This window comes from Stegastes partitus, unplaced genomic scaffold (genome assembly GCF_000690725.1).
Source record: "Stegastes partitus isolate 25-593 unplaced genomic scaffold, Stegastes_partitus-1.0.2 Scaffold681, whole genome shotgun sequence".
NCBI classification, from domain to species: Eukaryota; Metazoa; Chordata; class Actinopteri; family Pomacentridae; genus Stegastes; species Stegastes partitus.
In genome coordinates this window covers 127,899-145,166 of record NW_007578412.1, presented here as the reverse complement: position 1 = coordinate 145,166, position 17,268 = coordinate 127,899, and the positions used below count along the sequence as shown (strand labels likewise).

Sequence of the window (17,268 nt, the reverse complement as noted above, 5' to 3'; positions counted from 1 at the left end):
GAAGAAGCATCATGATGGAAATAAGTCGCCACAGTGGAGCATTTCTAACCTGAGGTTGAAATAAAATATTCTTACATGCAAAGTAAAGCGCTGTAGTTTTATTTCTTACGTGTTCCCGCTGTATGTTTATGTGTAAACAGTGAAACAACACGTGAAACTGTTCCTGTCCGAATATTCTGAGTCATCATCATGAGAGATTTTCACATTTTACTCTGTCATGTTTCTTGTATTTTTGGTTTCCCTGCAGCTCTATAGTTGGTTAAACTGACTAACTGATGAGTCAGGCTGACGTGCTAAAAATGAAACCGTACATGTGGGGTGAAGACGCGAGACGTGGACCAAAAAAATGGAAAAAATAAAGGCACCATGTAAGAAGGTCTTTGGTGGAGGTGCAGTGAGACGGGAGTCAAAAAAAAAAAGTGAAGAGCGACTGGTTAATAGCTAATGTGTTGGTGAAATAATCACTTTCCACTGGTGTTGTGCAGAAGCCCGGTGAGCGGCTCAGGCCTGTGGAGGATCCTGTGGAGGATCCTGTGGAGGGATCAGAGGCTCTCGGCGACACCCGGCCCCTGCTGGGGGAGCCTGGACAGCTCAGGGCAGGCGGGGAGGGGAAATGGCTGCCGGCCCAGATAAGGTCTATCACGAGAGGCAGCGTGGGCCGGCTCGGGAAGGCCCCAGTGTGAGCGAACTGCCCACACAGGGAGTTAGGATGGCTTCCTCCCTGGCACGGAGCAGCCAAGGCGAGCGGCCGGTCGTGTGCCAGATGAAGGCCGCCGTCGTCCCTCGGTGGTGACTCAGGGAGTTGAAGAGGCCGGGGATTAGCAAAACGCAGAGCAGGGGTCAGGAGATTGGAGGACTAAAGGCTAAAAAAAAAAAGTGTGCGGCTTTTAAAGCGGCCATATGCTGCAAATTGTCTCGCTGCCTTCGCTGTAATAGACGTGTTTTATTTGTAAGTGGAGCCTTTCACATGCATAAATAAACCACCCAGAATCCTCATATAGCAGCCTGGAGCCTCACAAAGACACTGAGCAGCAGAAACAGTGAGTCTGAGAATAGACGTCAGTAAACTGTGAAGGACACAAGTCACAGTGCACACATGTTAAGGCCTTTACACCTCTGATCGAGACACACTCTTATATTAAACTGAAACTTTACTGACAAACAAAATGTGTCCTAAATCTTCTCACCCTTTTTTTTATCCATTTAAACTAATAAGCGAGCTCAACAAGTTATCTTTAAATATGCGGAATACATTTAAATCACATTAATTTTACCCGAGCCAAAGGATGCAATAACACTGCTACTCTGCTAAGCTACGCTAGTTAGCGTCTAGCTGGACTTCTTCAGTCATTTTTCTCCATTCTGACTTAGGATTTGACTCACTTTAGTCTCATTTATGTGGTAAAACAACTTCAGTTCTTAAGAAACATCAAAAATTTAGTTGTCACCTTTCAGGAAACAGTATTTATTCAATTTTCTTTTTACAGAATAGCTTTAATTGAAGCTAACAGCTAGCCTTAACTAGCTCACGTGCAGTCAAAGATGTTATAAGGAGTCTCTCCATTTGAAATTTCATTCTAATATTTAGTAAAATAGTACGTGGGATTTATTTAGCATGCTGGAAACCTTAGTACGAACCCAAAAGTACAAGAATGGTTCACTGTTTCCAGGGGAGTACTACAGTATGAAAGCACTGGACGCCTAAAAATCCCACAATGCAATGCAGCAGTGACTCATAATAAACAATGATGGACCTTAATTACTTTTCTTTGAGTCTACAGTTTCCCACTAAGATGTGTATAACATTTATAAATCCTGCCTGATATCAGGTGAGGAGCAGATGCTGGAAAAGGGAATGAGGCCAGTGGGTTACCACTTCACTTCCAGGAAGTGATGTTTTATTACGCTGAGCGGTGAGTCTGAAAGGATGCAGATACAGTTTAGTGACGCACAAGTGTGTTCAACAGTCCTACGTATATTGAGATACAGGACGTCAGAGGTGAGAGACTCGTCACCTACAGAAGAACTTATAGAATCTTGAGTAGGAATCTGTGGGGAATTCTGTACCACAGAAGATGGCGGTTGTATAACACAAGTCCCGCCTCCTCCCACTAAAAGCCAATCGTCTTGTTTGTTTCAGTAGAACCAGGAAACATCCAGCCAATTGTGTTGTTACACCGATGCATGAACATTGTCGTCAATGTTATCAGTTATCATATTGTACCAGTGATTAGATGGACACTGTATGATGACAAAATGTTTCACTAATTACTGATAGCTTGTAATAGCAATGGTGCTAACCACTGAGCCACCTTGCAGCCCTGAATTCAACCCCTTCATCTTATTTATCGAGGTACACAGGTGATCATTTTAATGTTGACACAACGCTAAAAAATGCAAATAAATACGCACACAAGAATAAAAATAAATAAGGACGAGGAATGATCGACATCATTAAAACCTGAATGTCCATGGAGGAGGACCAGAGTGAGGCTGGTGCACCACATTGCTGGTCTAGATCAGGGATCACCCAGGCCTACTGGGGATTTCATTTTAACGCTGTGGCTCTCTCCTCTTTCATTCAGACGGAGATCTGGTCTGGTTGGCCTGAAATAACTGAGCAGAAACATCTAAGATGGCTGTCGATGGGTGAAACATGCCTAAAGGGACTCCAGTCTAATTGCTGCAGTTTGGTTTTCAGATTGTGGAGTTTTGGTAAATGGTAAATGGTCTGCACTCCATTCACACACATTCATAAACCAACGGTGACAGAGCTGCCATGCAAGCTGCTGCCTGCCACCGGGAGCAACTTCAGCTTCTTGCCCAAGGACACTTTGACTGTGGAGGGGCAGGGGATCGAACCACCAACCTTACGATCAGAGAACAACCACCTGAGCCACAGCCGCCCATTTTCAGACAGTTTCCTTCTCCCCCCCCAAAATGTACACCTTCTATGACATTACAGCTTTTTAACAGCAAAATGAAATTGAGGTCATTTTTCCTTTGTGGGCCACAGCAGGCCTCTGTCGTCTGAACACACAAGTAGTTTCAACACGTGCTTTCCTGACGTCTCTCCGCTGATCCTTTATGACATTCGTGTCATCTTTTCTTGACACGTGTCCATACAGTTTGTTTCCCACGTTTCCTGGCCTCCAAGGAGCCGACGTCACGGCGACGTCTGCCTCTTTGTCCTCTCAACTGGAATACATGTCACGGGAGTTATGTTCTGTGTAACTGTGTCACTGCTCTTCACAGACTGTTTGTGCTTCTCTACGGCGAGAACACGTGTGAAACCTGCACACGCTCAGCTCATAACCAGCAGCTGTGCTTCAGTACAAATTTGAGTCATTTTACTTGGAAAAAATGGCAGTTTTTACTTCACTGCATGTCCTTTACAGCTATTAGTCCTTATTATGATGTGTCAGATGTTTGCTTTTGGCTTCTCTCTTTGATTATTAGTCATTTCACAACCCCTCAGATTTATCATGCGACTTTTCAGAGGGACTCAAACCCTCAAAGTTGGAAACCAAAGGACTGATTTAACAGCATGAGAAGCACTTAAATGAGGTCCGAGCTCAACCAGTAACGCATGAGCGCTGATACTGCAATATTAAAACACTAATGAGGTTTTTTATTACTATCGTGATGAGTTTTAATGAAGAGGAGCTTTACTTTCAGGACTTTTGAGTATTTTTACATCGTTTTAAGTGCGTCGTACTTCTTCCATTGTTGACTACGTGAGCTGCAAACACCGGCCTGAGTGAAGTGTCCTCTCTGCACCACACTGACTGTTTCTACACTGACAGACGAGCAGATTTCAGAAAGCTGTGATGGGAAGAATCACGCAGGTACGAAAGGTTTAGCATGAGAACTGAAAACAACAAAGAGGGAAGAAAGAATGTGTCTCGATTTTTTTTGCGTGGCTTCTACAGTAATTCATTTAAAGCTTTTACGAGAACAGAACCAATGTTAAATAATACACAAATAGAACAGATATCTATACGCTGCTTATAAATGCTCTACAGGAAGGCTTTAACGGGTTCCCAAACCGCTACTAACTGTGTAATTACCACACAAACGACTCTACAGCTCGTTGGAACTCATAGAGGAAACCGATTATTGTCGCGGTTGTGCTGAAAAAAATGAAGCATCATCAGGCTGCATCTTAAGAAACACTTTTTTTTTTTTTTTTTCTCGGTGACCTACATTAAACAGAAAACCAGCAGAGGACAAGAAAAGAAAAATGGACTCGTCATTGCTTTGACAGAGAAAAGCTTCTCAATTTGGTTTGTTGGATTGTAAAAAAATAAACAAGTGCTGGAAGAAGCATTTAGATGTTTTAGTTAAGCATCAACAATAAAAGAAAATACTCAAAGTAAAAGTATCTGAGTTCTACTATTAATTTTCCTGCATGAATATTACACGATGATCTCATTTTTTAATGTAGCTGCATTTTATTTTGGAGGATTCTTCACGTGCTTCGTCTGTAAAATAGGTATTTGTGTAATAAAAGGTGACCACAGCTGCCATGTAGTGCAGCAAAAAGTACAATGTTGTCCCTGTGACATGTAGTGAAACAGCAGGACAAGGTACAAATACCTCGAAATATACTTAATTACACACCTCTCAGTGACGAGGTGTCACCAGGGTGAGCTGAGTCCAGCATGTGAGGGGAACTCAGCCGTCTCTCCCCCACGGACTCGGCCTCACGACAAACCACACAGCTACAGTTGGACATTTACATTTACAGGGAATTGAAACCTGTGGCCTTTCACTTTTACCAGCAACACGGAGGTGATGGTGATCCCAGTGAAGAAAATGTCGCTCGGCATGCAAAGCAGGTCGCTTTTCAAACGAGCGAAGGCAGCTCACGTCGAGTGTCGTGTGTGGTGATTAAAGCGATGGGAGACAAACAGAGCAGCCCTCGTCCTGCAGTGATGAACTGCTTTAGAGAAGGTGGAGGAACAGTTAGAGCAAGCAAGAGGTGTTTAAGTTGTAGTAGTTCTCTAGAAGAGGAAATTTAGATTATCAGCGTCACCATCTCTCAGCGGAAACGTTTCACCAAACCTCACTGCACCTCTGGGTCGTATAAACACCTACTTAGAGTACAAATCTAAACTGGGTCACTAAAGATGATTTAAACTACATCTACATCTACATTAATGTCACATACGAACACGAGTCATGAAACTGTACCACCTGATGGGAGCTCTACAGATAAGCGGGCAGTGTGTTGTAACTTCTGTCCCTCTTCCATTGTGGCCTTATTGCCCAACGCTACGTCGCTCTGTGCTGCTACACGAGTTGAAATGACATCATGACGTGTCTGTAACTGAAAATCTAAACACACGTGTAAACGCTCAACTTTAAAAGAAATGTGATCGATTAAGACAATTATCGGAGAGAAATAAATGTTCTGGTGTTTGTGTCGTGATCAAATCTTCTTGGCTGCTGCCGGCTTCTTTTTTTTTTTTTTTGAAAAAGGCAGAAGGCAGAGAGTGAAGACGGAAGAAGAGAAAGAGAGCGGCTGTGACTGTTAGACCTCTTCCTGTGGTTACATCACGTGGTTGTGGAGGGTTCAAAAGGAGACGACTTCTTCTTCTTCTTCTTCATCTGCTCCTCGGACAGACAGAAGACACCTGTGAGGCCGCCGGACCGTCGCCGCCGCTCAGAACACAAAGAAATAAATGCAGGTTGAGGTAAAGTATGATGGACGACGCTGCCTGTTGAATGCTACGATTATTTATTTATTTACTTTTTTTTAAATGAAATGCTTTTATGTGTTTAATGTTAAAGGAAAAGTCAGTTTTTCCACTTTTACTTCAGTTATTTTGCATTTCTTTAATTAAACTTGTAGTTCAGTGACGTCTGTTCAGAAGTTCATTCAGATTTTAGGTTAAAAAACAACTTTAAACTGGAAACTCAAACATTTTTGCTGTAATATTGTCACTATTTATTTGTATTATTTAAATGCTTAATGTGTCTTTCTAATCTTTACATTTGATGCAGTTTCTTTCTGAACTGCAAACACACGTCTGCAGTTATTTTATTTCTGAATGTACCTCAGACAGAAAAGCTTACTCATGGCAGCCAAAATGGCTTCCTCAAGATAGCGCTTCCTCTAGTTTCCTTCTGACATTTGCCTCAAAAATGACAGTTTTATAAAGACGGGTGGAGATTTCAGGCTGATTTTTCTGTTTTTTGTTTTCATACACTGATGTTAGGAGGTCTTACTTGTGTGATGTGAACAAGTTGTGTGTAGAGACAGGCATGCAAATGTTTCAGGAGAAATCAGGAAGTGTGCATTTTCTGGTTTAACAAAAGCGAGGGCTGTTGAGCTGAGAGGTTTCATGTCGGTGTGTGTGTGTGTGCTGCTGTGTGTCCGGGTGGGGGTGGGCGGCTGCAGACTTGGGTGCAGGTGCAGAAGAAGAAGAGAGAAGAGAGAAGTGGGAGACGACAGAAGAGGACGTACGATGTACAGTGCAGTCATCCATAAAGTAGAAAGCACTACTAAACTCCAAGCCAAAGTGTAGTGTTTCCTACTTTATGGATGAGTGTACTGTTGGCTTCAGGGAGGCCCGGCACGGCGCCCCGCGCACAAACTCACAAAAGAGGAAGCTGCTTTGTCTCGCAAGGCCACGCATCACCCAGAGTGTTGCAGCAGTCAGTTCACATGGGCTGAGTGTGGCGCCGAGCAAAGCTTCCTACTCTTTCTCCATTTTGTAATTCACCTGTCCTGAAACAAACACACACAGCATTCAATGTGTATAATCTGTCTGAAATGAAATAAAGATCTAAATGATGAAGTATCTTGTTTTACCTCGTCTTCCTGGAGCAACACACACATCACACTGTTTTTTTTTTTCTGTGAAAATATACATACTTTATTCCTGTAAAAAGATCCATATTGAAAGAAACCATCACAATTTTCAAGTCAAAGAGTCCTCTGCCGGACTACGTCTTTACACACTGTTCCTCCGTCGACGCTGCTCGGACATGCAAAAGAAAAAAGAAAATCTGAAAAACAATATTAACAAAAAATATTTACAGATGAGCTTCCAAAAAGGGTAATAAAAACATTAATATATCATATAAAAAGTTCAATCTTACACTGGTTTCAAACAATGAATGCATGTCAGGAAAGACAAAAGAAAAAAACAAAAAATCCCGCACTGTATGAAAATATACCACAAGTCCCGACACTGTTCAGTATGTACAGACAGCTACTACAGCTTCTCCTCCACTGCATCGACAATCTACAACACTGTAGACGAGTCAGCCTAGAAAAAAACGGAAACGTGACAGCAACATAAATAAGGCCGAACATGGGTATAACATTGGTATGCATGCAGTCGATAAACATCCTGTAAACAACATATTAAGACTAAACAAGGTCTTCGTGTAAGGCTAAATATGATCGGCTGAGCTAAAGTACTACCTATATGGGTCGAGGTCCTATTCAGTCGACAGTGGAGCCGCCTAAGTCACTACACAGCAGAGGAAAACGTGTGCATTAAAGGCCGTTAAATACAAGATCAGTAGAAATATTCGCTGTACATTTCGGCAACTTTTGAGCATCCACTCTTTTTTGTTTTTTTGTTTTGTTTTTTAAAAAGAAAAACCATAAATAAAGAGGAAACATACAGTACAGCCTCAGTCTTGCCTCTATCCCGGCTACTTCACATCTAAAGTGTCTTCGACAACCCGCCCTCCCTTTTATTCTTGGCATCATCATGCTCCCTTTATGTAACACTGACAAATTCAAACATTCATGACAGTAAAGAAAAAATAACACGTCTGCCTCCCGCTCGAGCCTCCGCAACCCCCATGCGAGGGATCAGGCCTCCCGTCCCTTCAGCCCACAGTCTCGTCCGCTGACAAACGCTCGGGGGATGCTCGGTCTCTCGTCGCTATGGTAACAGGCAAAGCACCTAAGATTTTGGCATATTCTGCTGCTTCTCGACGGCCACGCTGGGAGACGGGCGGCTCAGCAGTGAAAAGAAACTACGAGTGAAAAACCTGAGAAGTGACCTAACAGCCCTGTGTGACACAACCGGACCGAGCGACTGACAAACTAAGGCCTGCTCCGCACACTCACACCTGAACTACACTTCAGTAACCGCTAACAGCTCCGTTCCCCCGCTGCAGTACACAACACGCTGTATTGCTAAAGTTGCACTATTTAACACAGTGGTGGTGACGCAAACGTGAGGACGGAGACGGTCATCGCCACTGCATGAACTGATGGAGGTGTAACGTTGTTCAGCCTGTCTCACACACCACGACTTCATCCTGCCCCGAACACGGAGGCAAAACAGAAGATACATGAAGGTGTACGTATTGCAGAGTCTATCTCAGCAGCGCCACAAACCACCAGCGACACACGACTAAAAACTGCTCGCCTCAAACGCATGAAGTGCTGTACTGGGTGTTGTCTTGTATGAAAGAACACACAACATGCCACACACACACACACACACACTACATTCAAACCATAATTAATCCCAAAGGCTTACAGACGACAAGTTCAGCATCAGTTTCATTCAAATCTAGATATTGGACCAAACCAGAATATTTTCAGTTTGTAATTTTGGAGCACAAATTAGCAAGAGCTGCAACAAAAAGCTGATTGATCAATTAATCCTAATGGACGGAAACATGAAGGTAGAGGGTGTGAGGAGGGACAGAAATGAGGCATGAGATGGAGGATGTCAGCGCTGAAACAACAACTCAGTCAGAGGTTGGACAGAGACACAGTCAGGTAGGTAAGGGAAGCTTCCTGATTGAAGTAATGTGAAGATGCACCTCCTAAAGACGACGGTTTCCATAAAGTTGTCGTTCAGGTGAAGCAAAGTAATGTTTGAAAGGTTGCAAAAAAAAAAGAAAAAGCAAATGAGGTTTGTTTTCATGACCTGCTCCTTAGAGAATAAACTGTGCTGCCTAATATGAAGAAACGGGAGAGACGTCCTCAGCTTGTGATTGTTCTTTAACGTCAGCTTATACTGGCCATGCTGTCCAAATGTGGAGACAACAAGAGAAACGTAAATGGCTGATTGTTTAAATCCACAGAAAACAATGAGCAGGGATGTCTCACTGCACGACCCAACTTTTCTGCACAACTTGAAATTGTCAGCGTGGTGTGATGCTGCTCAAAGGTCGCTCTGGTCGTTTCTCGTACTGAAGGAAACGGTAACACGCAGACAGTGGAGGCAGAGCAGGAAGCCGACTGAAGTGTTGGGCCGGTGGCAGGCTTCTACCTGCAGCCTACATCTGGTGACTCACCACGGTGACATTTAGGTGAATGAAGTGCATGAAGTCTTTTCCTCAACTGACTGTAAAAGCTTTTGCTATTCCCGTGAACTTATTCTAATACTATAATCTACTGATATAAACCATAAATCCACTTGGAAAACACTGTAAAATGAACTCTAGAAGTTCCTGAGAGTAACAACATTTTAAAGTTTTCTGCAGTTTTAAAGTCATTCTGTGGGAGCTGTCTGCTCACTCATGGGTGCCCAGCAGACTGGAACCGCTAACAGCTCATCTGGCAAACTTTGAATGGTGTCAGTCTGACAACAAAATGCTGCTCAAACTGTACGTCCCAGATGATGGGAACTGTGGCTCCAAAGCTGACACCATGATAACTTTACAAAGTGAAGGCTTGATGATATTTAGCTGGTTAGCATATTTAGATAGTTGTACCAGATTTACCGTCCCTTTCACTCCCTCTGCCTCCTTTAGCCTCATCCTTAAACTGGTGCAGGGTTGTGTAATCGGTCCGAACCACCGTCTTTGCTTCCTATTGACAGAGGCAGGGCTGCGTACCAACACTGGATGGTCGGTACCTGCACTTCATAAACAGAACAGGTTTTAGAGTTAGAGCTTCTTTCTTCTTTTAGCCTTTGGGGAAAGTGTAGTGAGCATTTTCACTGCTTTTTAATGCTTCATAAACCAAAGGATTGATTGATGGAGGATTAATTGATGATGATCAGTAGTTGCAGATCTGTTAGCTCACAAAGCAGCCTGCTGATGCGCTCATGCTGTGATATTTCTGTACACGGCAGGTCTCTGTCACACTCACACACACAGATTATATGTAGTATGTAACCGTCAGGCCGGTCGTGACTGTTGTCTCAACCGTCCAGAGTTCCTGTGTTAGTGTCGGAGAAAGGCATCTGTTTTCAGTCTCACTAGTGGACTTCATCTACACACGACAAAGAAGGACAACCCTTCACATTCTTTACATCAAACTTCAACAAACAGGATGACCGTTAACCTCAAACCCCCAAAATGAATCCGCTCTAAACTACACATATGAAAATGGACCCTGACTGTCTGGGACAGCTCTACACGACGACACTCCTGCCCTGATGCCACTTCATGCAATGTGATGATACGGGCAAGAGTCTGATACAAATAAATAACATGTTCTGTACAAAGTACTGTATAAATACTCTTAAAGACAAGAAACACAGGTGAGGGAAGCAGACATATTTAAAATACATCCATTCAGGATGGATAGTGCATTCTCATAGTCACGCAGAGGAAGAGATAGACGGCTGCTTCTGTTTGTTTGCTTCAAATAAATAAAGTGGCACCAGTACACGAGCATTAAAGCTAACATTTAATTAGCTGTCTCTGAGTTGGGATGAAGTCTGCTCTGCTGTTCAATATCATAGACTGTTCTAAATAAATCCGATCTCCTGGGAGATTACTTAGTGTTTTAAGCATTAAAGCCTCTAATGAGTTGAAAATTTGCAAACGCTTGGATCATTAGGAAGTATTTAGAGAGTATATTTGTGAGTTTGCTCACGTCAACATGCACGTCTACATGCTCTCGTGATGCTGCAAGCTGAACGTTGGCGTTTTAAAGTACTCTATATTTACCAGCTGGTCTAGCAGTGCTCTAAGGCAAATGTATAATTACTGATGGTTAAAGCATCAGGTATTAGATGTGATAGCTGCTAACTGCACCGACTATCGAGTGACACTAACAGTACAGACAGAAAAAAGTGCTTTCAATGTGACGCAAGTATTCCCAGTCAGATGTCCTGACTCTCATTCTTTCTTGCTGGATCCCAGCTTCTTGAACAGCCTCTTGCCTTTGGAGAAAAAGCCTTTCTTCTTCTTTCCCTGCACAGAGCTGTCTGTGGGAGGGGGGGCAGGAGGGGAGCAGCAGCCCTCCACTGCAGCCGGACCTGAAGCCGGGTCCGGCTCTGACGTGGGGCTCACAGCGGGCGCCAGCTGGTCCGTGTGCTCTGTCGTGTCTGGGGAAGGAGGTTCAGTCTGGGGGGGCAAAGCCTCTTCTAGTGTTGAGGGCCCGGGGTCCGGTGGCTCTGTAGAGGATGTCTGAGGATCCTGCAGGGAGATGATGTGAGGTTATGGCACATACGCTGCATTCTTCACGTTGATTAACAACATGGTAGCAGAGGTTTATCTTTATACTGTCTGCACTCAGTACTACTGGGGTAGAACTAAAGTTTAAAAGACAAAACAGTGACAGGAGGATGCTAAGGAAGGAGGTCTGAGCTTATTCTGTGGTTCAACTAACTAAAACCATGGGTAGGTGCAGGATCCTCTGCAAAGGAACAGCGTGAACTACAGCTACAGGTGGATGAAAAAGGGTATAAACAGGAAGTGAACAGGGGAGCGCCCATCATCTTAAAACACTTACGATCAAGTCTCAAAGTGTACAGTTCGTTTTTGCTTCTGCAAAAGGCCATGCAGGAAACAGTGGGACAGAAGAAACGTGACAGGGCAGAATTAAAGAAACAGAACAGAAAAAAACAAAACACAGCAGCAACCAGACAATGGAAATATTTAAAAGTGATGAAAAAATAAAGTCAAGAAGAACTTTTAATGTCAGTGATTTGTAAAAATGGCTCATGGAGGAAGCAGTTCTACATACAGCCGTGCATGCTGAACAGACAGAACCGCTAAGCTACCTGTGGCTCTTTCTTGGGTTCTGGTGCAGGGTGGGCAGAGAGAAGTTCTGCAGGGGCATCATCTGGTATGGCCTGCAGGAAGTTGGAGGGGACTAACCCTCTGTGTCCATTCAAATCTCCCTGAAAGACACCAAAAGGATGTCATGTGATGAAATGCATTCTCCACAATAACTGTAACTGTCCCCAACACCCTGCTCCCTCCCAGTCTTGAGTTTTGTTGTGATGTTTTATCATGTTGCTGATGTGCTGAGGTGTCTTTTTTTTCCTAATCCCACACTGTACCCCCCCTAGAGGAGCCTAGTTTGGGAAATGCCTTTTTTCTCCCCTTCATTTTTCCCTCTCGTTTTCCTCTAATGACAAGGGGGCGGCGGTTAGGCTGGCGGACCCGACAGCTCCTGTCTCCCCCAGTTATTGTCTTTATGTTTCTTGGACGGGATGTAACTGTAAATGAAATTCCTCTGTACGGGATCAATAAAGGCTCATCTTATTCTTATCTTAATTAGATCATTGTTACAGAAGTATCAGAAGTATCCCGATGCTTACATCCATTGGAGAGTCTATCACAGAGCACTGAGGGTTTTTTTTAAGTTCCTTATTCATCATTGCATGTTCCAGTTGGATGATTTCAACATTCTTATTTTCTATTCTACACAATAATATTTTCAGTTTCTGTCACAGTGTTGGATTTTGTCAGAAGGGAAAGTGAAACCATCTATGAGTAAAACGTGTCCAGACTTTAGATCCCAGAGTCCTCTCAACACCTACGTAGAAGAAGCCGTCTTCGTCCATGTCACCAAACACATGTATGACGTCTCCTGCGCTGAAGGTCAGCTCAGCCTGAACAGACAAATACGGCAGATAATGAGCAAACAGTTACTGCACAAACAGCGGGAAGAAAAAAAGTGCAAGTCTGACCTCGATGTCAGTGTTGGGGGAACTTTCTCGTGGATCGTAATCAAAGATGGCGACCATCCTGCGAGCTCCTGGGGCTGGGTTCTCCACAGGCGCAGCAGCGGCAGCAGCAGCCTGGCTGGGATCTGTCAGTCAAACAGAGACGGGAAACTGTTCAGTCAGACATCCTGAAAATTACAGGAGCGAAACGTCTGCAGTTCCAATCAGCTCGTCAGCATGCAGCTCATCCTGTCTGCATGGGTCCCACTCACTCAGCCTCATGCTAAGCTGAGGGAAAGTCACACCACTGCAGTCAGACAAACCAGAAATCTAAATGAAAAAACAACAGGAGGTTAGCAGCGACAGTTAGCATTTTTTATTTCCATGACAGTGTCACAGCGGCCTGAGCGGCGCTGCAGTTTGAAACCTCAGTCAGAGCAAAATGTTTGTCATGGGATGAAGAATGCACGCAAGTCTTTGCAACACCGTTAGAGAAATGGAGACAAACAGAAATTATTAGATGATTTATTGATGCCATCTGAACTGTGAAATGAAAAAGAGGAGGTGGGGAAAAGGGACTGCTTGACATTTAGAACCGGGCGTCAATAAAGAACTTCAGTATGTAAGACATTAAGCTGTTTTGTTGGTCCTGATTTTAATCATCTCCAACTCAATGAAGGTGCTGTTTTCATTTTTTTTTCTCTTTTTGAGAGTGTTTTTTATAAATATCCAGATTCTAGGTTTGTAGGTCAGCTGGTTATTTGACTGGTTGACATCCACCTAAGTTCTTATTGGTTGGCTAATGGGTGTTACTTTCAAAAGGAGAAAACGGGAAAAGAAAGCAGCTCTTCTGGATAAATCCACTATTTTGGTGGCAGGAGGAACAGACTACCTACGAACACCCCCATGTTTTCACTACTTTGAACTTGTCCAACCTAACAGAGACAGCTAGGTCCAACCTATTCAAGACTGACTGGATGTTTACTCAGAATTGGCGCCAAATTAAGTGAAATCATGATAAAGAATCTCGCTGTGTGACACATTTTCAGAAATTGTAGAAATATGGGGCTGCAAGGTGGATCGGTGGTTAGCGCCGTTGCCTCGCAGCAAGAAGGTCACCGGTTCGCGTCCCGGTGAGGACACCCGGGATCTTTCTGCATGGAGTCTCCATGTTCTCCCCGTGTAGCGTGGGTTCTCTCCGGGTTCTCCAGCTTCCTCCCACAAGGTCCAAAAACATGTTGAGGTTAATTGGTGATTCTAAATTGTCCGTAGGTGTGAATGTGAGTGTGCTTGGTTGTCTGTCTCTAAGTGTAGCCCTGTGATAGACTGGTTACCTGTCCAGGTGAACCTGCCTTCACCCTGAGTCAGCTGGGATAGACTCCAGCCCCCCATGACCCTAGTGAGGATTAAGGTGTAGAGATAATGGATGGATGGATGTAGACAGCACACTGATCTATCATCTCAGTGTAAAATAACAAGGTTCAAATGATATCGTTAATCTAGAGATACCATGAAGATTTTTCCCCCTGCCACCAATCAGCTGGTTGAAGAGCAGATATGATTTCAGTCGGTGGACTACAAGCCGAACCAGATTCTTTAATATGCCCCAAATAATCAAACAGGCCCTAATAAGGATGGATGAAGGTGAGAAATTGTGTTATCAGCAGCCAGAATACATTCCTCAGGTTAATAATCATTAAAAAAAAAAAAAGAAATGCGAAATGACAACAAGTATATAAAGTCGTAGATGAACACATGCTGTGCTCCAGCGCACTGAGACGGTCGTCTGATCATGCAGATGCAAACAGAGAGGGAGGGGGGTCAAAGCGCTAAAAACAAACCTTGACTGGAGGAGTCTACGCTCTCCTCCCAGAGTGCTGCAGACTCCACTGGAAAGAGACGAGGGTGAGGGGAAAAGAGCATCAGCACAATCACAGAATAATTAGAGCCCCTGGCTGAGAATAATCCTGCCTGAAGTAGTATCATCACACACAAAGTCACAGGTGGAGATCAGAGGGGATGAATGTTTCAACAGGTGACCTTCAGGTGATCATGTAATTCATTTGTGACACAGGAGCAGGATGCGGGGAAGAGAACGTCGTTTGAGATTATCAATCGATTAGCGACATCCCGCTGCTGTATCTTCGATGTATTACATGAATATCCAATGACAGGACTCAGTACTCATGTATGCGACTTTTAACATTTGCGAAGTTGTTGCACAGGTGTTACCGACAAAATCTAAATCATAAAACAGTTGGAAGGATGTCTAAACAGCCTATAAGCACTAAGGAAGGAAGTGCAACACTAGGCTTTAATTATAGAAGCTGAAACTACTTCACATGACCAACACATCATAGTAATATTTGCCTACAATGCTGGGAAGTTGACTGATTTCGTCACTACAGCGGACGGCCTAAAAATCCCCCCTGCTCGCTGGGTGAGAAGCGGCAACTGAAAGAGCAAAAATCTAAAGTGAAAGAGACAGAAAGAGAAGCAAACCAGAGAGGAGAAGAAAGGAGAGAGGTGGGAAGCCGCAATCTGCAGCGAGACACACCTTTCTTGGATCGTCTCGGTTTCGGCGGTGGAACAGGGCGACGTGGAAGCTGTGCGTGTGTGCGAGTGCCTTAATGGAGTTTTAAGAAAGGAAAACCAAAAATAATAATAAAAAGAACAGAAAAAATGAAACCAAAAAGAAACACAGGTGTGATTAAGAGAAGCAGACCAGACAAAGTAGACAATGAAAAAGCCAGCGAAGAGCAAATTTAAACAAATGACAACCGGTGAGCAGCGGACACAGCAGTGAGGACGAGTGGAAGTGAAAAAGGTTAAACCATCTGCAAATACCGCTCTGGGTAGAAAGCAGGAAACAGAAGCAAAGTGTTAGCTTGATTCTGCTGGGTGGCGTGCTGGCGTGTGCCACAAACACTTTGACTCAGTCAGTGACTAAGATTATGTAGATGGTTATAATTTCCTTCATAGCAACACAGTGCACAAGAAACCACATTAAAAGAGACGCCAGATTAAAATTTTTGGGTTTATTTTGATGAAGCTCAACCCAGTGTGATCTCTCCTTATAGAAAAAAGAAGGAGATTGTAGTTTTCTTCCTCTAGATGTGTTTGTCTTTTAAGGATTTCCTTCAGTAAAACTACGACAGTGATGAGCCAATGTGTGTCAAAAGTCTAATGAAGAATATTGGATATTTTAAATCCAAAATTCACAACAGGGGATTCTGTAACACTTGTGCTGCTATTTTCACTTACCACTTCAACATAAACAGCGGTGACATTATGGATAAAACATTTTGCATTTACAGTAAAGGACGTCAAGCTGTACCCGCTTTCAACGCGATATAAGCAACACAGAATTTGGCACTTTGACTGGATGCGGCACATACCTATCTTGTCCATGGAGGCTGCTGCAGACAAGAAGCCCTGCTGCAGTAGCTGCAGTCGGGTCTCCTCGTCCTCCACCTGGATCTCTGACACCATGTTGCATGGAACGTAGCCCAGACGGCCGCCGGACTCCCCTCTGTAGAACCCGTCTGCGTCTTTATCTCCGTAAACCTGGGGAGAGCAGATTGGCAGTATGTGTAAAAAAAACAAAAACCCAAAAAACAAGCAAACCAAACAAACAAACAAACAAAAAAAAGTTGTTGCACTTGTTGGACACTAGTTTCATCTATTTACTGATGTGATGGCTTCTCGGCCTGACAACATGGATCACAGTAACAGAAATGCTACATCATGACTTCTGAGGGGACTTTTACATCCATGTAATATCTCTGTCTCTAATATGTTCAGTACATAAGTGAGTCATCCCTGTGCAATAGCACTTAAAAGCCACATTATTCTAAATTGAATCACGCATCGTAACTGCATCAAGTTTAACAGGATATTTGCTCGTTTGTAAAATTCAAAACCAACATTTAGATTCACTCTGTCAAAAATACAGCTCCTACAGAAGGAACAAACGTCAGAGCACTTTTCATTACTGAGATTCAAAGGCTCTTTACAGTACTTCATCTGTCCTCATATATTTTTAAGGACAGAATTGAGCTGCCTGGACATGGGGGATCCCAGTGTTGCACTAACTTGAGATGCTTTGCTATTCTTCAGAAAGGAGCCATAGTTTTCACTTTGTTCTTCTGTAGAAACTCCTGCGTAACTTTAGCAGTGTGCTTTGGATTGTTATCATGCTGGAATTATCCTCTCCTGCTTAGTTTCTACAGACTGGGAGTCGTCATGTCAGCTAGTATTTTAGTATATCCACAGGTATTCTGTCTATAAATGTCATCTCCCCAACAACTTTTGCCCTCATTCAGCCCCATAACGCCACACTCCCATGTCGGCGCTTCACTGTCAGCACGATGCTGTTTATCACTGTGGTAGTCCTGAACAAAGAGACTGGAACCAATCAGAGCCAAACAAA

At 43.5% G+C, this 17,268-nt stretch overlaps 1 protein-coding gene across 1 annotated transcript in view; it reads right to left on the bottom strand.

Annotated features, from left to right (window-relative positions):
- Positions 1 to 6,847: 6,847 nt before the first annotated feature.
- The window catches only part of tspoap1 (TSPO associated protein 1), a 77,154-nt gene continuing 66,733 nt past the window's right edge, over positions 6,848 to 17,268 (bottom strand). Inside the window, exons 28-34 of the mRNA XM_008290546.1 lie at positions 16,235 to 16,403; positions 15,394 to 15,462; positions 14,678 to 14,827; positions 12,861 to 12,982; positions 12,711 to 12,782; positions 11,946 to 12,065; positions 6,848 to 11,358 (exon numbers count right to left, since the gene is read on the bottom strand). Coding sequence (XP_008288768.1) covers positions 11,059 to 11,358; positions 11,946 to 12,065; positions 12,711 to 12,782; positions 12,861 to 12,982; positions 14,678 to 14,827; positions 15,394 to 15,462; positions 16,235 to 16,403 — 1,002 coding nt within the window. The 3' untranslated portion in view covers positions 6,848 to 11,058. The remainder of the gene's footprint in view (positions 11,359 to 11,945; positions 12,066 to 12,710; positions 12,783 to 12,860; positions 12,983 to 14,677; positions 14,828 to 15,393; positions 15,463 to 16,234; positions 16,404 to 17,268) is intronic.